Below are 15,873 nucleotides of genomic sequence, written 5' to 3'. Positions count from 1 at the left end.
CCATTTGGCCTTCTTCTATTCATCGCAGACAGAATGGGAGGCTGCAAAATGGGGGACAGGGTGAAAAGATTTGGGGCGTACAGAGGAGGAGGGGTCTGGGCGCAGGGTGAGAGAAGGGTGAACTACAGAAAGGGATTTGTGTTGAGAAATTAGCCTGGATGAAGAGCTCTGGTATATTATGTCAGCATTAAGAGACAGGAGAAAATAGAGGATTGGGAGAGGGGGGGATGGGCTAATTTTAAAAGAATAAAGGAGAGGCAGACGGAGGGAGGAGAGAGTGGACAGTGATGGATGAAGGGAGGGGAGAAGTTTGGAATTGAATAAGTGAGAAACGGCAGTGTTGACAATATTAAACGCTCTCATCCTACTAGGGCCAAAGGGATTCTCAGTGTCTTAACTATCACACTGGGGCATGCCCGTACAGATATATACACCCACATTTGCAAAATACTTGATGGTGCCAAGTGGAGGATGAATTTTCCAAGAATGAAGGTAGATTACATTGGAGGCTAATGTATAAAGACTTTTCAGTGCATATTAGATTGGCTTTTATGGAGTGTCCCACTAGTGAGCAGCTAAATCCATTAGAACAACTGACAGCTCCTCAGCCTGTGTGAAAGGAGGTGTGCATCTGCCATACCGCAGCAAATTAATAGGGTATTAAGTGTGCATGTCGAAGTAAAAGTGTGTGAGAGTGCGAGTGGAAATGTGATGAGTGCGCCTTGTGAGAACACAGTAAACCATCCAAACCACAGGCCCCCGTTGTGACATTCCTGTGTGTGCACACTTACTACTGATTACCTGCAGAGCAAATGGTGAGGGGGGGGGGGGGGGGGTTGCATCTGTTTAGTGTTTCAGTGGTGCTGACTCGCTCCATGAATGTGGGCATGTGTGTGTGTGTGCGCGCGTGTGAAACAAATATCCTCAGCGCTGACTCAGACGGTAGTGTGTGTGAGAAGTTTGCGACTCTGAACTCTAACCCCCTCGACCCCGGCTGCCAGTTTGAAACGCTCCCCAGAGAGACGGTGAAGGACAAGAGTTCCTGTGTCAGTTGTTTGACCGAAACCAGTGCGAGCTCAGGGGACAAATGGAGGAACGGCAGGGTTGTCAGGGAGAATGGGGAAAAAGGAAAGACGGATGACAGGAGAAAAGAGAAGAAGAGCAGTAGTACAAGGACAATGGCAAGACTTCAAAGCTCTGGTGATCAGAGCCAAGTGTTGAACAAGTCACCTACTGTCATAACCACCACAGCTACAGCTATATTACTATTTTATGCCCTTACCACACACTCACACACACACACGTACCAAGACACACACACATACACACACACACACACACACACACCTTGCCCACTGACGCAAAAGCTGGAATAGCTCCATAGTGAGAAACAACCACCTTCAACCTTCGCTGTTTACCCACACCTCAGTCACATGCAAGAAATCACACACACACACATGCACACACACACACACGTGCACACACACACGCACACACACACAAACACACACAGAGTCAAACACACAAGAGGCTCCAGTAGGCCTCGATAAACAGATGTGCTCATCAGCCTGAGGCATGAGACGCCCTGGATAAGGGTCTTCAGAGAAATCCCTCTCCCTTGAAAACATGTACACACAGAGAGAGAGAGAGAGACAAACCAACACACAGGAAGAAGAAGCTGTGTGGAAAGTAGGTTTGAAACAGCGTGCACACCTGGCTCTCACTCTCACATGCCACATAGCGATCACATTAATGCGACTCTCACTCTTCCGAGAACTGCCGGTCCGAGGAGAGGGGAGACGCTGGGAAGTCTCCAGCATTTGAGAGCTTTGAGGAGCGGAGAAGGCGGAGAGCGTGAGGAGTGCAGAGGGAGAGGACTAGCGAAAGACGTGGGTTTGAGACTCTGGCCTAGTTCGACAGGGGCCAGAGTTTTCCCCACTTCTTGACTTGATAACATAATTAACAGCAAATAAAAGACTAATTCAAGCATAAATAAATCTGGACAGTCATATGAGCACACATATTACACACATCCACAGCAGCCAGGGCAGTGAAAGCTCCACAAGGGGTAAGGTACAGGGGTTGAAGGGGCCCTGTAGCCTTCAGGCATTCTGTCTTTGGGGAGGGAAAGGGTATAATTACACCCTATTCATTCCTCCTCCCCTCCTTTTCTAGAGAACACATTGGCCCCAGACCCCTAACAGCTTTTAATTAGCCAGACCAATGGAGGAGGGGAGGAGGAGGAGGAGGAGGGGGGAAATGAGGAGGTGAGGAGAAGGATAAAAGGAGAGTTTTCTTAAAAGCGTGATCCATGAATGAAATTAGCTACAGAATCTGTTTTCAGTGGCTTTTGACAAGGCTGTGTTTCTGTGCGGAGGGCAGCCTCGCCACTAACAAGGACGCAGTGTGGGGGAAGGAAGGTGTATCCCATACAATTTTGAAAAGGATTCTTTCCTTTAGAGTGAACTGCCAAGCGGCTTGTTTTCTCTGAGTCTGTTATTACTGGTTTTACTCAAAGAAAACAAAGAAGAGAGGAACAAGATGAGAACAGAGATTATTTGGCCAATTAGGTTGCAACAGATGTTTCTTTCTTCCTTTCACTGAAACACTTGCCCTGGCAAACACACACATATACACACAAGCAAAGGTGTGCACACCTACACAGGAGTGTACGCACGCACAAAGAACCTTTTCTGAGAGAGAGCAGTGATCGGAGGGCGGTGATCATCCTGTTAGCCCTGGATAACAAGTGTAGAGCTGTGCTCAGCTAACAAAGCATGTTTTGACAGGTAGGTTAGCGCTAACTGATATACACACACACACACACACACACACACACACACACACACACACACACACACACACACACACACACAGAGTCCAGGAAGGAGGGGTTAGAGGCCCACATTTGGAGCCAGTGTGTCTGTTGACTTGGCTAGAAGTGGGGGGGGGGGGGCTCCCAACAGGAGCCACAACAACAGGAGCCACAACATGCTTTGATGCCGGGGCACACACACTTAAACAATGGCAGACACACAGGAGCTGTTTTCTTGTCACTTTCACTCTCTACGACATGTTCACACACAAATACCAGCAATTATTCAGTCTAAGCAGATTAGAAGTTTTTTCCCCTGAGGATGTAATCGGAGTCGCGCGCAAATATCTGTCTTTCTTCACCCACTGGCTTTTGGCTGATCTCACAGCGCGAGCCAGCCATCCGTACGACACATGTACCAGCATAGCACGGCCTCACCTGCATCATGTTTACTTTACAGGGAAGACATATTAGTAATGTGAAACTAAAAGCGAAGATAGCAGCTTAAAGTTCATTCATTGCCTCAACAAATCCCTTCCTAATTGAGTAGTTTCTATATATTAACAAAGAGTAGAAGTTCTACCGTGGCAAAAAATTTAACACAACTCCCTGAATCCTACTTTTGTATTGTCACATAGCCCCATTATCACAATAGTGCAATGGGACTGTACAGGATTTATAGTTATTTTTCACCATCTCTCCATACTTCATTAGGACACTGGGGGAAACAAGGACAGGAGGTGAGCAAAGAGGAGACGGGAAGGCTGAAAAAGAGCCATAAAACTAAATGAAGGGTAAAGATGAAAAGGGAGAAAAGAAAGCGACAGTCTGGCTGTCTCCACCCACTGTGCCTCTGTCTTTGGTGGAATTGGAAAGAGATTGAGAGACAGAAATACAGACAGGGGGCTGTTATTTAAAATTTTGTCTACTTGTGAGAAGTGAGTCTCTGCTGAAGGCAACAGGAGGGCTCGAGTGAAAGAAAGGTGTGTGAGTGGGATGGTGGTAGGGCTTAAGGAGATTCTAGGTGTGTTCATCCAAAAAACAAAGTGAACAAGCCCAACCTGATCAGGCTCATTCTAAATCAGTCACAGTGACGGGTTTGCACAAGCACACTGGAACGCACCGACACATCCTTCTAGTTAGCTTCACCTGTGTGTCAAAACATGTTGTTTGTGTGAGTAAGTCTGGTTTCTGTTGCTGCACGTGTCGTGATTATTTTTATTTGTCGTCAACAGCGCATTTCTCTGAGCCAGGGTGTGTGTGTGTGTGTGTGTGTGTGTGTGTGTGTGTGTGTGTGTGTGTGTGTGTGTGTGTGTGTGTGTGTGTGTGTTGAACATGTGTGCAAAACAGTTGATCCCGGCCTCCGCAATTCATGTTTCTTTTCATTTTGTGAAGAAGAGACTTTTCCACTCTGGAGGAGGACATTTTTCAGTAACCTCTCTTCCTGTCTCCCTGCAGCTTCCTGTGGGATGAGTACACAGTGGAAGTGCGCATCAATGACTATCTGGACATCATCTGCCCCCACTACACCCACGGTGAGGTGTCATCGCATGTAGCTGAGCGCTATGTGCTGTACATGGTGGAGAGGGAGGACTACGATGTGTGTAAACCTCACTCCTTTGACCAGCTCCGTTGGGAGTGCTCGCGGCCCTTCGCTCTCCACGCCCCTGAGAAATTCTCTGAGAAGTTCCAGCGCTTCACACCCTTCACCTTGGGCAAGGAGTTCAGACAGGGAGAGAGCTATTATTATATCTGTAAGTATCAACCACTGGATTTTTGATTTTTTATCAACCTATTGGGAGCCTGAGACGGTTTCTTGTATTAAAGCTTTCTCTCTTTCTGACCTTCTCCAGCCAAGCCTATGCATCACCATGGACAGGACTGTCTGAGGCTGAAAGTGGATGTCGTCGGGCATAAAGGCTCTGGGAAAACTCACCTGGACAAACCCAAAGCAGAGGAGACAGGGAAAAGCTCAGATGAAGGAAAAGTGATGTTTCCTGCCACTGGAGGAGTGCACAACCCGTCTAATCGGCTCCCAGCAGGTGAGGATTCCTCTCCAAAATACCAGACAGATAGAAAATAGTCCCAGCAGTGTCGTGTCTAAGACAGGCCCAGCTGGGTGTGTTTACCCTGCCTGAATGATGAAATGTGAAACTGACTCACCCTCCCTTTTTCTTTCCTTAGATGACCCTGCTGTGATGGAGCCAAACGTCCAGAGGAGTATCGGCAGCTCAGGAGCACCGCTGGTTTCCTTCTCCCTCTTCTTTACCATGATCCCAGTCTTATTATCCTTGATGCTGCACTAAGGCTGCTGACCATAACAGAGACAATGCTAACTCAATGCTGGTCATTGGGACCATGAACACTAAGAAGTTTTTTAATACAGATTTTTTTTTTTCTTTTTATACAAGCATGATCAGTGCGTGTGTGTGTTGTGAGTGTGTGCGTGTGTGTGTGTGTGTGTGTGTGTGTGTGTGTGTGTGTGTGTGTGTGTGTGTCAGTGAGTGTGATGTGTTTGTTTGCGTGAATGTGGAAACGTGGATCGTTCCAAAGAAGAAGACCTCAAAGATGTTTTTTCTTACTTTATTACAAGGATGGATTTCTCATTTTTGACCATTTAAGATGCACACTTTTTTTCAGCCATGATGAACAAAACTGGAAGCAAACTGATCAAAAGACCTTATAAATTCACATCAGATTGAAAATGACAAGAGGAACACATTGTCCTCATTATGTGTTTTCAGATTTTTATACCATTGGTACATCCGTGCACTGTATTACTGATCTCAAACCGTCAATGTCTTTTTTCATTCTCTTCATGTAAAGAAATTATTGATTGTGTATTGGAAATGTTGTCGGCTACTGCCTATACATAATGTAGGATTGTTGTCATGTAGCACTCAGCTCCCTGTTATGTCTCTTAAGTCTCCTTCGAACTCACTTTGAGTCAGGTGCTGCAGTTTAGAAAGAGCAGAAAGTGTCTGACATCACATGTTTTTTTTAAATTGTAAAACTACACAAGTAAACAAATTGTCTAATACAAACTAGTGGTTCTCAGCCAACTTATTATTATTTTTTTAACTCATTAAGTAATACTTACTGCATGCACAGAGTATAGAACCATTACAACTATAAAACAATTAATTTGGATCCTCATGTAAATCGTGAGTCATAATCTTGCCAATCTATTATAAGTTCTCATGTAAGTGGTTTGGAGAACCTAACACTAGCAGGAGTGTCAGGGAGCTGAGCCTCTTCTGTACTAATGGTTCTTCACTCATCTCTGCTGTCTTGGTAGTGTCATGGTATGATGGTACACTGGCTGATGTTTGCGATGCTTGTTCACATTGTCAAACCTCAAAGTGAAGGGACTTGCCACAATTTATTTACATTAGTTTTTTCTTGTCAAACATACTAGTGTCATTTTGTACATGTTTATATGTAAATTTGTACATAAAGAAAAACTATAAGAAACTGTTTAAGATGTGAAAAATCTTTAGTGAAATAAAAAAAAAATTGTGATGTAATAAAAGTATCTGTTTGGTTTTTATCAGGTATAGTGAAATTTATTTTTGCATTAACCTACTTTGGATCTTGAAATCCCACTCAGGGCGTTGAGATTTTGACGGATGACACAATATTTTAGCAAAGCTATCCATCTCCTACCCGATGAAATCTCTCCAGCCCCTTTCAGATTTCCACCCCCAGGTCTTTCCCAACCTCTATTTTCTCATCCCCTCTTCACTGCCCTCGCTGTCTTTCATCCCTGGTGACACAGCTTGCCCTGGCTTGGATTTCACAGTCTGAAAACCAAACACGAGAACCAAGAGGGGGACGATGAAGGAGCGATAGCGCGGGATAGTGCAGGGAGAGAGGCCCACAAGAAAACTGACAGCTGGGTGTGAAGGTGTCACTCTCGCCTCCTCACTCACACTCTTTTTCTCCTTTTTTTTTGCCCTTTCTTTTACTACTCTATACATCCCCTTTGGAGGGAGAGCTGAACATCCGTCTGCACAGTGGTATGTTAGAATGAAGAGGAGCAGAGTGCACAAACGTTCATACCTGCAAAATTCAGAGCTGACTGAAAACTGTCAAAAGTCGCCATCCCCTGTAAAACCATGCAACATATACATTCAAAACCAGAACATAAAACGGACTTCTTTGTTTTTCCATCATCACGTCATGGTTTAAATTCACTGCAGATGATCACACAGCTCAGAAATCTTGTTTCAATGTAGCACCCATGTATCTGCAGACTGGGGTTGATAATGCAGGACAACTTTAAACTGTGCCTGAAGGAACAGACCAAATATGGCAGTATTCACAGTTACATTACTCAGTTCATACGGCAATGTGTAAAGTTCTTTGAAATCATTTACTTGCATATACTGTAAAAGTAAAGATACAAGTACAAGACCTTCATTATGTTTTCTGTTTGCATAGAAGTAAAAGGGCATTAACAGAACTCCAGTATCCAAAGTCTTCTAACTATAAAAAATAGTTCCTGCAGTGTGAAGTTATTGACACATAGTTATATTATCACATAGCATCACATATAAATTGTCTATAAAGACAAAGGTTAGAAATACCTATCAGTGCTAGACAAAGAGAGACATTGTGTTTGTAACACATAAAGAAACTGGAAGTGCTTTACATAAAAGACAATTCACAAAAAGAAAATAAATTACAATTTAATAACAGAAAGATCCAAAACAAACCAGAACGGCAAACCTTCTGCAACTATACAGAATTGACATTAAAAATAATGAAAATTGGGTGAAAAAAGTCAAATGTCAAACAGATGTAAACTTTAAAAAAAAAAAAAAAAAACTAAAAGAAACTGAAGGAGAAGAAGTGATAAGATTATCCACCAGAGACAGTTGTTAAAGGTCAAGTCTGAGAGATGTTTTGAGAGAAGTGAGTGAAAAAAAAAGAGCCTGTGGCGAGAGATTTGCAGCGACGGCACTGAAAGCCTCATCTATCCTTGCACATTTTAGGTGATTAGCATTAAATTCACCTGAACTTTGCTGAAAGAGAAGGTAGCGGTAGTTTAATGTTTTAATTCACAACTTTGAAAATGAATCATCTTCTTAATTTATGGATGTAAGTTCCATGAAATGGCACTCTGTCACCTGAATAGTTCACTGAGTAGCTGAAAAATGATAGATATGGAATGAAATGAAATGTTTAATTACATTGGTGCCCTGCAGTTGGGTTTGTTTCAATTGTCATTTTAAACACTAAAAACATTGCATGTTGAATTTAGAAAAACCAATAGTATATGCATGTAATTATGTAAATGAGTGGGTCCAATCTTTTATAGATTGTGGCCCGCTGCTTGTGATCACTTGTTTAATTCAGTGTAGCAGAAACATGTTTCCTCTGTTAAAGGAGCACTCCAGCGTTTAAATATTACACTTCCATGAGGTTGGGGAGCTCAGAGAAGACAGATTAAAACAAGAATGGTCAAGATCAAGTAATGCAACCCCATGGAAACTTTCATTAGAGCCCTTGACCCTCACTATTCATCCCAATTTCACAATTTCCCCAGGCACCCAGAAACCAACCGGTACTTTTAAAGGGAAAAAGATTAGTTGATGAATCATTTAGCAGATTGACAGAAAAATAACTGGCAACCATTTTGATGATTGATTGAAGCGAAAATGTCAGAAATTCTCTGTTACCAGTTTCTCAAACGTGAATCTGATAGTAAGTTGAATATCTTTGAATATTTTTCATAATTTTATACACTGAACATTTGTTGGATGAATTGATATTAAAAATGATTGTTGGGGGCTGCATGGTGCACGGCTCACAGCAAGAAGGTTCCGGGTTCGAGTCCCGGCTCGGCCGTGGGATCTTTCTGTGTGGAGTTTGCATGTTCTCCCCGTGCAAGTGTGGGTTCTCTCCGGGTACTCCGGCTTCCCCCCACAGTCCAAAGACATGCAAAATGGGGACTAGGCTAATTGGATACTCTAAATTGACCATAGGTGTGGCTGTGAGTGTGAATGGTTGTCTGTCTCTATGTGTTTGCCCTGCGATGGACTGGCGACCTGTCCACGGCGTACCCCGCCTCTCGCCCGAAAAGATGCTGGGATAGGCTCCAGCCCCCCCCGCGACCCTACTAGAAGATAAGCGGTAGAAAATGAATGAATGAATGAATGAATTATTGTTGGTTGCAGCCTCGGCACAGAATCCTTCTGTAAGATGTCTGTTGCAAATGTCTTAACAAATGTATGATGAATAAAATTATGTAGACAGAAATTTCATGAGGTAAATCAGGGGCTATTGAGTTAATAAAAAGTTTAATCCAAATGACTTTGAACAATCCCTGCCTCTCTGACAGTCCTCCATCCATCAGCCTCCACTAACACCTTCCAGCTACCAAATGTTTGCGACGTGATGACGCAACGCGCAACGTACTCTTTCGTTTCAGCATCCCATTGGAGCAAATCCACCCCACCTAGCCAATCATAGTGCAGAAACCCTGAGTAGACTGTTTGCAAACACGGAAATACAGTGAGAGAGAGAAGGAGCACGTCAGCGTAGTTATAGTTGATACTTTATTTCATGCAACCGAAGCGTTAGTGATTAAAAGAAGACGCTGCACGTAAAATACCAAACCGGGCGCTGTGTTACATTTCTTTTTCTCCCGCTCTATGGATTTGTTGCAGCTTCTGTCATGGGCCTGCATCGTGTTCACAGTCGGGATGTTCTCGACTGGACTGTAAGTTGTATCGATGATTAATGACATGCAATATGGCAGTTTTACAGTCTCAGTTCTTCCTGTTACCTTTAATGTGGCTGGTGGAGAACACGAGATGGATTTTGGAGATGACTGCTGGTTGCACTTTGGTTGTGTGAACTCATTTGATAAAGTTATTGTCTTTAATTATGTGTTCATTCACTCTTGCTCACTCTCTCTCTCGTGTGTGTGTGTGTGTGTGTGTGTGTGTGTGTGTGTGTGTGTGTGTGTGTGTGTGTGTGTGATTCTCTAGGACCGACCTGAAGAAGATGAGAGAATCCAAAAGTGCAGACAATATCCAGTTTCTCCCTTTTCTTACCACATGTCTTAAGTGAGTTTGTGTTTTTGTGTTTGTCCGCCATCCTTGATCTTTCTTTCTTTGTCCTGCTCGGCGCATCTGAAGCTTGTCTTGTTTTCATAGCAACCTGGGTTGGTTGTATTATGGGATTCTGAAGGCGGATCAGACGATCGTCCTGGTCAACGTTATCGGAGCTGTCCTCCAGTTCCTGTACATCATCATGTACTTCCACTACACAAAACAAAAGGTCAGCATGCATCTGCAGAAAACACATCACTGATGCTACATCCAACTCATTTCGGGTGTGAAAACATCTCGGCGTCTCCCTGTGTGTTTCTTTCAGAGGCTGGTGATGTCGGAGACTCTTGCAGCAGGGATTGTGCTGACCTGCGGCTGGTGCTACTTCACCATGTTTCTTCCGGAGGGAGAAATTCGGCTCAACCAGCTGGGCCTCACCTGCAGCGTGGTCACCGTCAGCATGTACCTGTCCCCGCTCGCCGACCTGGTACGGCTCACATGCACTACAGACGAACACAGCATACAGACAGCATGTACAAAGTCACATGAACATGCTCCTCTCACTGGTTTCACAGACAATGCAGAGACAAAATGCAATGTGCTTTTAATCTGGAATACAATTACTGTTCATCATTCAACAAAATTGTTATCATGATAACACAAATTCATTATCAAATAATATCAGCTCACATGCACAAAGTCATTTGCTATATATAAAACCTTTTTTTCCTCTGTTCAAAAAACCCGCTAAAACCCACTAACATCAGGCTTTTGTCAGCAATGGAAAAGTTACAATCGGCACTCACACCCTGGTCACATGACTCTACAATAGACTTGGGTATTTATCAGCTCCGGCTCCCGTCAGCATTGATGTAAACACAACACCCAGCTGACGTCTTTCTGAGCACAGACACTGTAAACAGACCTGACACGCTGCTGTCAAACCACAAACACCGCAGCTACACTCAAGGATGCAGGAGTGAGCTGCAATGCTGAAATTAGATTTAAAAATGCACAATCACCGTTTAAAGGATCTCACACAGAGGCTCCGACTTACAGGAGCGCCAACTCGTGACAGATCTGTTTTTATCACTCTAGTAGCTCACTCTTTCTCCCCCTACGACTGCATCTGTGTGTGTGTGATTGCTCCCTGCAGTTGTGTGTGTGCTCTCCGGGAAACTCAGCTGGCAGCGTAAAAGGAGTCAATTGCTTTTTTTAGTGGGTTTATCCTCGTTTAAAAATTAAAATTTAATTTTAATTTTAATTAAAATTTTATGTTTTTCTCTGTTTTCTGTCACAGTTAATTACTAGGTCTGTAAGACAAAACTAGCAAGTTTGTCACACATCAAACTTGTCACACTCTTGAAAGAGGATAAATATTGAGGTTAGAGAGTCATTGCATGGCTGCCTCTCTAGAAAAACCAGTCAGGTGACAGTTGCAACATTGTGCAGTCCATCATCACAAGATCTCTGAAATGCATTGTTCATGCTCTGTAGATAAAATCAGGAAATGCTGTAGTATTAATTTAAAAATGGCAAAAAGGTGACTTTTAATCATTTTTAAATAAAGAGTTAATTTAACCATTAAAACTACATTCATCCTTAAAATAGGAATTCATTCTGTACAGCCTGTCAATCATGTCTTTAGGAGGCAGGAGGGAGCTCTTATTTCTAAACAGTGTGTTGTTAAAGCTGTTTTCTACAAACTTCACAATATTCACTTAAACGCCAACTGTATTCAGTCTATACAGCTGTGGACAGCACGTTTTTTGGTCTTCCTCTTCATGTCGGCTCTGCACATGCAGCTATTTACAGGTGAAGGAATAAATCCCCTGCCCTCTCTCTTTCCTTTTGTGTCTTCATATCATCCTTTGGTTCCTCTACTATCCTGTTTGTCTCCTTCCCCCCATCTGTGCCACAGCTTTGAATGACCCCCAGTCGGTTTCCTGCCTTTCTTTCCCTCATCTGTGTCTTCCTGTTATTCCCAGCCTCTGTCTGTTTGTGCTTCATCCCCTTGGTGACATTTTGTTTTCTCTTTACAGTTTATATAATATGATGTTGGTATTATACACTGTGTAAACCTAAAGACATCCTCATTAAGGGCATCTATCCATAAACATTGCAGCACATTCCAGATGTGCTTCTGGTATTTGAAGGGAAATTCCAGGTTAATACAACATTCACAGCCGTCATTCCTGTTGGTAACAATCACCAGATTAATTACTGAGATCTGGACATGTGGCGACATTGCTAAAAGGAAATCAAATGGAGGCATAAACTGTAATAGTCAAACAATCCTGCTTGTTTTAAACCCTGAAAGATGAAGGAAGGACAAAAAATTTATAAAAAAGTAAAAAATTGAATACATAAATAAATGCAAAATACATGCATTTTGGTAATACCAAATGCTATTTCCGTATTTTTACATTTATTTATTTATGCATTTCTACATTTTGTTATTTCTGTGTTTCTGCATTTATTTAATTATTAATTTATACATGTATTACTGTATTTCTACATTTCTACATTCATTTATTAATTTATTCATATATGTCTGTGTCCTTATGTTAATTAGCTCGGTGGTCCTACCTCGGTCTGAAGCCGGATCGGTTATAGCGATGCAATCATATTAACTACTACTACCTTGACTTGACTGGCACACAGGAGTTTTGCCTTTAGTTTGCTATTAGCCACTTAGCTAAACTGATGTTCAATTTAATTCAGTTTTATTGATATAGTGCCAATCTGAAGATATTTTATCTCAATGCACCTCACAGAGTAACCTCAAAATATTGCAGAGAGAAACCTGACAGTTCCATCCACAGGCAGCACTTGGCAACAGTGGAGAGGAATAGACAGGAATAAACCCCTGACACCCTGAGTGTCACCCACTGAGTCTACTCTGCAAGTAGAGTACAGTTTTTAAATTTTATTTATTTATTTATTTTGCTGAAAACAGTCACAGAAACAGGGTTGATAAAACTGAAGCAAAACAATAAAGTTGTTGGCTGGAAAACCAAAAGAATGAGCTTAAAGACACTAAAACACTCCACAGAGCTGAGGGGAACTGCAGGGCAGATAATTCTGTTTGTTTGTCACCTCAAGCGATTCTTTACATTTCACATTGTAATTTGATGCATTGTAAATACAAAAACATCGATTAATGTAGCTTTAATGTTTATCTGTTAACTAATTGTTGCCGTCCTCCTCTTCCTCTCTTCTCTTTTAGGTAGAGATAATACGTAGTCGTAATGTGCAGTGCTTGTCCTTCCCCCTGACTGTAGCCACCTTCTTCACTTCAACCTCCTGGGTCCTCTACGGCCTACAGCTAAATGATAACTATATTGTGGTAAGAGATACATTTAAACACAGCTTTCAACATTTTTTCTTGATTGAAATGAAAACTACTATCCTTTATGTCTTTTTATTTCCTATTCATGTTCATTCCAGGTTCCAAACACACCTGGAATCTTCACCAGCCTCATCAGATTTTATCTGTTTTGGAGATTTGCGTCTGTCAATCAAAGCTCGCCTTCCTATAAGTCACTGCAGATATGAGGACATGAGGGCGATGGTTATGAAGACAGAAAGAGATGACAGATTTGTTGGCTGCAGCTCTCCCATCAGTCGTCTTGTCCTTTTAATAGAGCGAAACAGAGTCACATGACAAGGAATGAACTGTCATTAGGGTGACACCACTTATAATGTGGAGGTAATGTCTTGTGCTTCTTGTGGAGGTATACAAATGAGTACAGTAAACTCAATTAGGTGAAAAAGTTATGATGTCGATTCACCAGTTTTTTCTGCGGCTCTTTGTCAAACCTGTGTCTCCTCTCCATGTCTGTCAAGTGCCTTCAGTAAGGTCATGTTTGCCATTAAAGATCAATGGCATTTACTGACCAACAAACTTTCTCTGTTCACAATCCAATGAAATTGGATTCAATCTTCTTCACCACTTACGAGCCAAAGATTTTTGTGGAATTGTAACTTGTTGGCTGCTATTTTAATATTACATATTGTTTCTCTGTTCCCTGGTACACATGTATGAACGCTGTCCTATATAGTTTCATATTTTTCCCCACAGCCTGGTAAGGCAATGATGATTTCATACCTCTTCAGAGTTGGTATCACCATGTAGACAAAATATTGAGTCATATCAGTGGCAGTAAGTTATATTTGTTTATAAATGTTTTCTATATATTTTGTGTCTGAATCTTTTTGATACAGGATGTGTATTCTGGGCTTATGTTTAAGGTCATATATTGATTACTTATATTGTAAATTCTATTTTTATAAGTTCTTGTGAGATTAAATCAAATGCAAGACGAGATTAACACCACAGGATTTGTTTACAGAAATGAATGATTCTTATTTCTCTGGTGGCTGGTTGTCATGGGTAATAAAATTGTATTTTTTTTCCCTCATTATTACCTATAATAAGGACATATGTTATGCAAATTAAACAGCTGAGTGTCTGTGCTAATTCACTCACTGCTAAAGGATGTAAGATCTTTAAAGGGGCCATGTAAATAAATTTTTATCTTAACCATCAATTACTTTTCTTTGCTGATTGAATATTAAGTTGTGAACAAGGTGAAGATGAAACATTTTTGGTTACTCAACAAAGTGTGAAAGCCACACAAGACCCTTGAAGTGGGAGGGTTTGTGCTGTAGTTAGAAGGTTTTTGTTTTGGATGCAGTAATGAGCTTACATGCAGATGTGTGGAGATAACTGTGTGTGTGTGTGTGTGTGTGTGTGTGTGTGAGACAAAAGCCTGTTTAATGGTGTAGCAGTGCGAATGAGCTTGTTTGTGTGAGTATGTTGATACAGAGAGGGCAGTGGTGGGAAAGGCCACGCCAGAGGTTCTCATCTTGTGTGTTTGTGGGTGTGTATGTGGGTGTATGTGTGTGTGTTACATTGGCCTCTTTTCCTGAGCTCAAAGAGCCTGCCCCTGAAAGAGCACACACAGACACAACACAGCATTGTGCTGGAATTGAGTGTTTTGCAGGAGAAAAGCTAAGCTGAGAAGAGTGGGAGTGTGAGATAAGTGAGCTATAGTTGAAAGAGAGAACAAGAAAGAAAAGGGGAAAACTTTGAGCAGCAGATGAGAAGGCAGAGAAGAAGAATGTATAAATGAGATAGAGGTAGGAAACACTAAAACCAGGGACAAGAATAAAAGAATTTCATGGAGAGATGCAAGTTTGTCTTGTTCTATAGTCAAGCGCCACGCTAACAGCTAGCTGTTATGCTGCATGGTGCTTTGAGCTAAATGCAGAAGTAGGCCTGCTAACGTGCTCACAATGACACTGCTACCTGTTTAGCATAATGTTTTGCATGTTTGCCATCTTAATCCAAGGTGTAAGCATCATAGACTGAATAAAGATGGAAGTAGCATCTGTGATGTCACTCATAGGTTTATGAAGAGCGGCTTTGAAGCTCACAGTGGGCTGCTCACCCGTTGCCATCATGCCAGTACCTGACTCCGCCCAACTCCTAGCTAATTTAAAAATGGGTGAAGAGGAGGTTTGCGAGACTTCGATGCATACCGGCTTGTGGCAGGCATATGCTCATCCACCTGTCACTCAAAGTGGCATGCCCTAAATTATGCACAACTTTAAGCCTTAGACAAACTTAAACGGGTGAGTTATACAAAAATTAGTAAAGTTGTGACGAAGGAGGAAATTAGCTGCAGAGACCAAAACCATTTTCTGTACCAGACTGTAAACATGTTTATTTCTGCTGTAAAGTTGGGTATTTTAACATGGGATTCTATGGGGATTGACTCTTTTGGAGCTTGCCTCAAGAGGCCATTCGAAGAAGTGCAGTTTTTGGTACTTCCTTGTTGGCTTCATTTTTCAGCCTCGGAGGTTGCCGCTTGGTTAGCATGCTTACATTTTCTAATTAGCACTAAACACAAAGTACACAGAAGACTCCTATCTTAAGAATAAAAGATTTCCATGGATATGTCTTGTTAAGTTATGACGTAAGTTCAATAT

At 42.0% G+C, this 15,873-nt stretch overlaps 2 protein-coding genes across 2 annotated transcripts in view; both read left to right on the top strand.

Annotated features, from left to right (window-relative positions):
- efna1b (ephrin-A1b) overlaps positions 1 to 6,347 on the top strand; it is an 11,372-nt gene extending 5,025 nt beyond the window's left edge. Inside the window, exons 2-4 of the mRNA XM_056380862.1 lie at positions 4,274 to 4,569; positions 4,669 to 4,857; positions 5,000 to 6,347. Coding sequence (XP_056236837.1) covers positions 4,274 to 4,569; positions 4,669 to 4,857; positions 5,000 to 5,121 — 607 coding nt within the window. The 3' untranslated portion in view covers positions 5,122 to 6,347. The remainder of the gene's footprint in view (positions 1 to 4,273; positions 4,570 to 4,668; positions 4,858 to 4,999) is intronic.
- A 2,949-nt stretch (positions 6,348 to 9,296) lies between these two features.
- slc50a1 (solute carrier family 50 member 1) lies at positions 9,297 to 14,429 on the top strand. The gene is made up of 6 exons (XM_056380863.1): positions 9,297 to 9,542; positions 9,814 to 9,891; positions 9,982 to 10,105; positions 10,202 to 10,363; positions 13,106 to 13,225; positions 13,327 to 14,429. The coding sequence occupies exons 1-6, from the start codon at positions 9,475 to 9,477 to the stop codon at positions 13,432 to 13,434; spliced, it is 660 nt and encodes a 219-aa protein (XP_056236838.1). The 5' UTR covers positions 9,297 to 9,474; the 3' UTR covers positions 13,435 to 14,429.
- The last annotated feature ends 1,444 nt before the right edge of the window (positions 14,430 to 15,873 follow it).

Source organism: Seriola aureovittata, chromosome 7 (genome assembly GCF_021018895.1).
Source record: "Seriola aureovittata isolate HTS-2021-v1 ecotype China chromosome 7, ASM2101889v1, whole genome shotgun sequence".
Taxonomy (NCBI): domain Eukaryota; kingdom Metazoa; phylum Chordata; class Actinopteri; order Carangiformes; family Carangidae; genus Seriola; species Seriola aureovittata.
The sequence above is the reverse complement of the archived record's forward strand: the minus strand, read 5'-3'. Positions and strand labels throughout refer to the sequence as shown.

What these genes read in the sequence shown, in the direction of transcription:
- slc50a1 (XM_056380863.1), top strand. Translation starts at nt 9,475, where the DNA reads ATGGATTTGTTGCAGCTTCTGTCATGGGCCTGCATCGTGTTCACAGTC. An exon ending in GGGATGTTCTCGACTGGACT is followed by an intron (nt 9,543 to 9,813) that starts GTAAGTTGTATC and finishes GTGATTCTCTAG; the next exon opens with GACCGACCTGAAGAAGATGA. An exon ending in TCCACTACACAAAACAAAAG is followed by an intron (nt 10,106 to 10,201) that starts GTCAGCATGCAT and finishes TGTTTCTTTCAG; the next exon opens with AGGCTGGTGATGTCGGAGAC.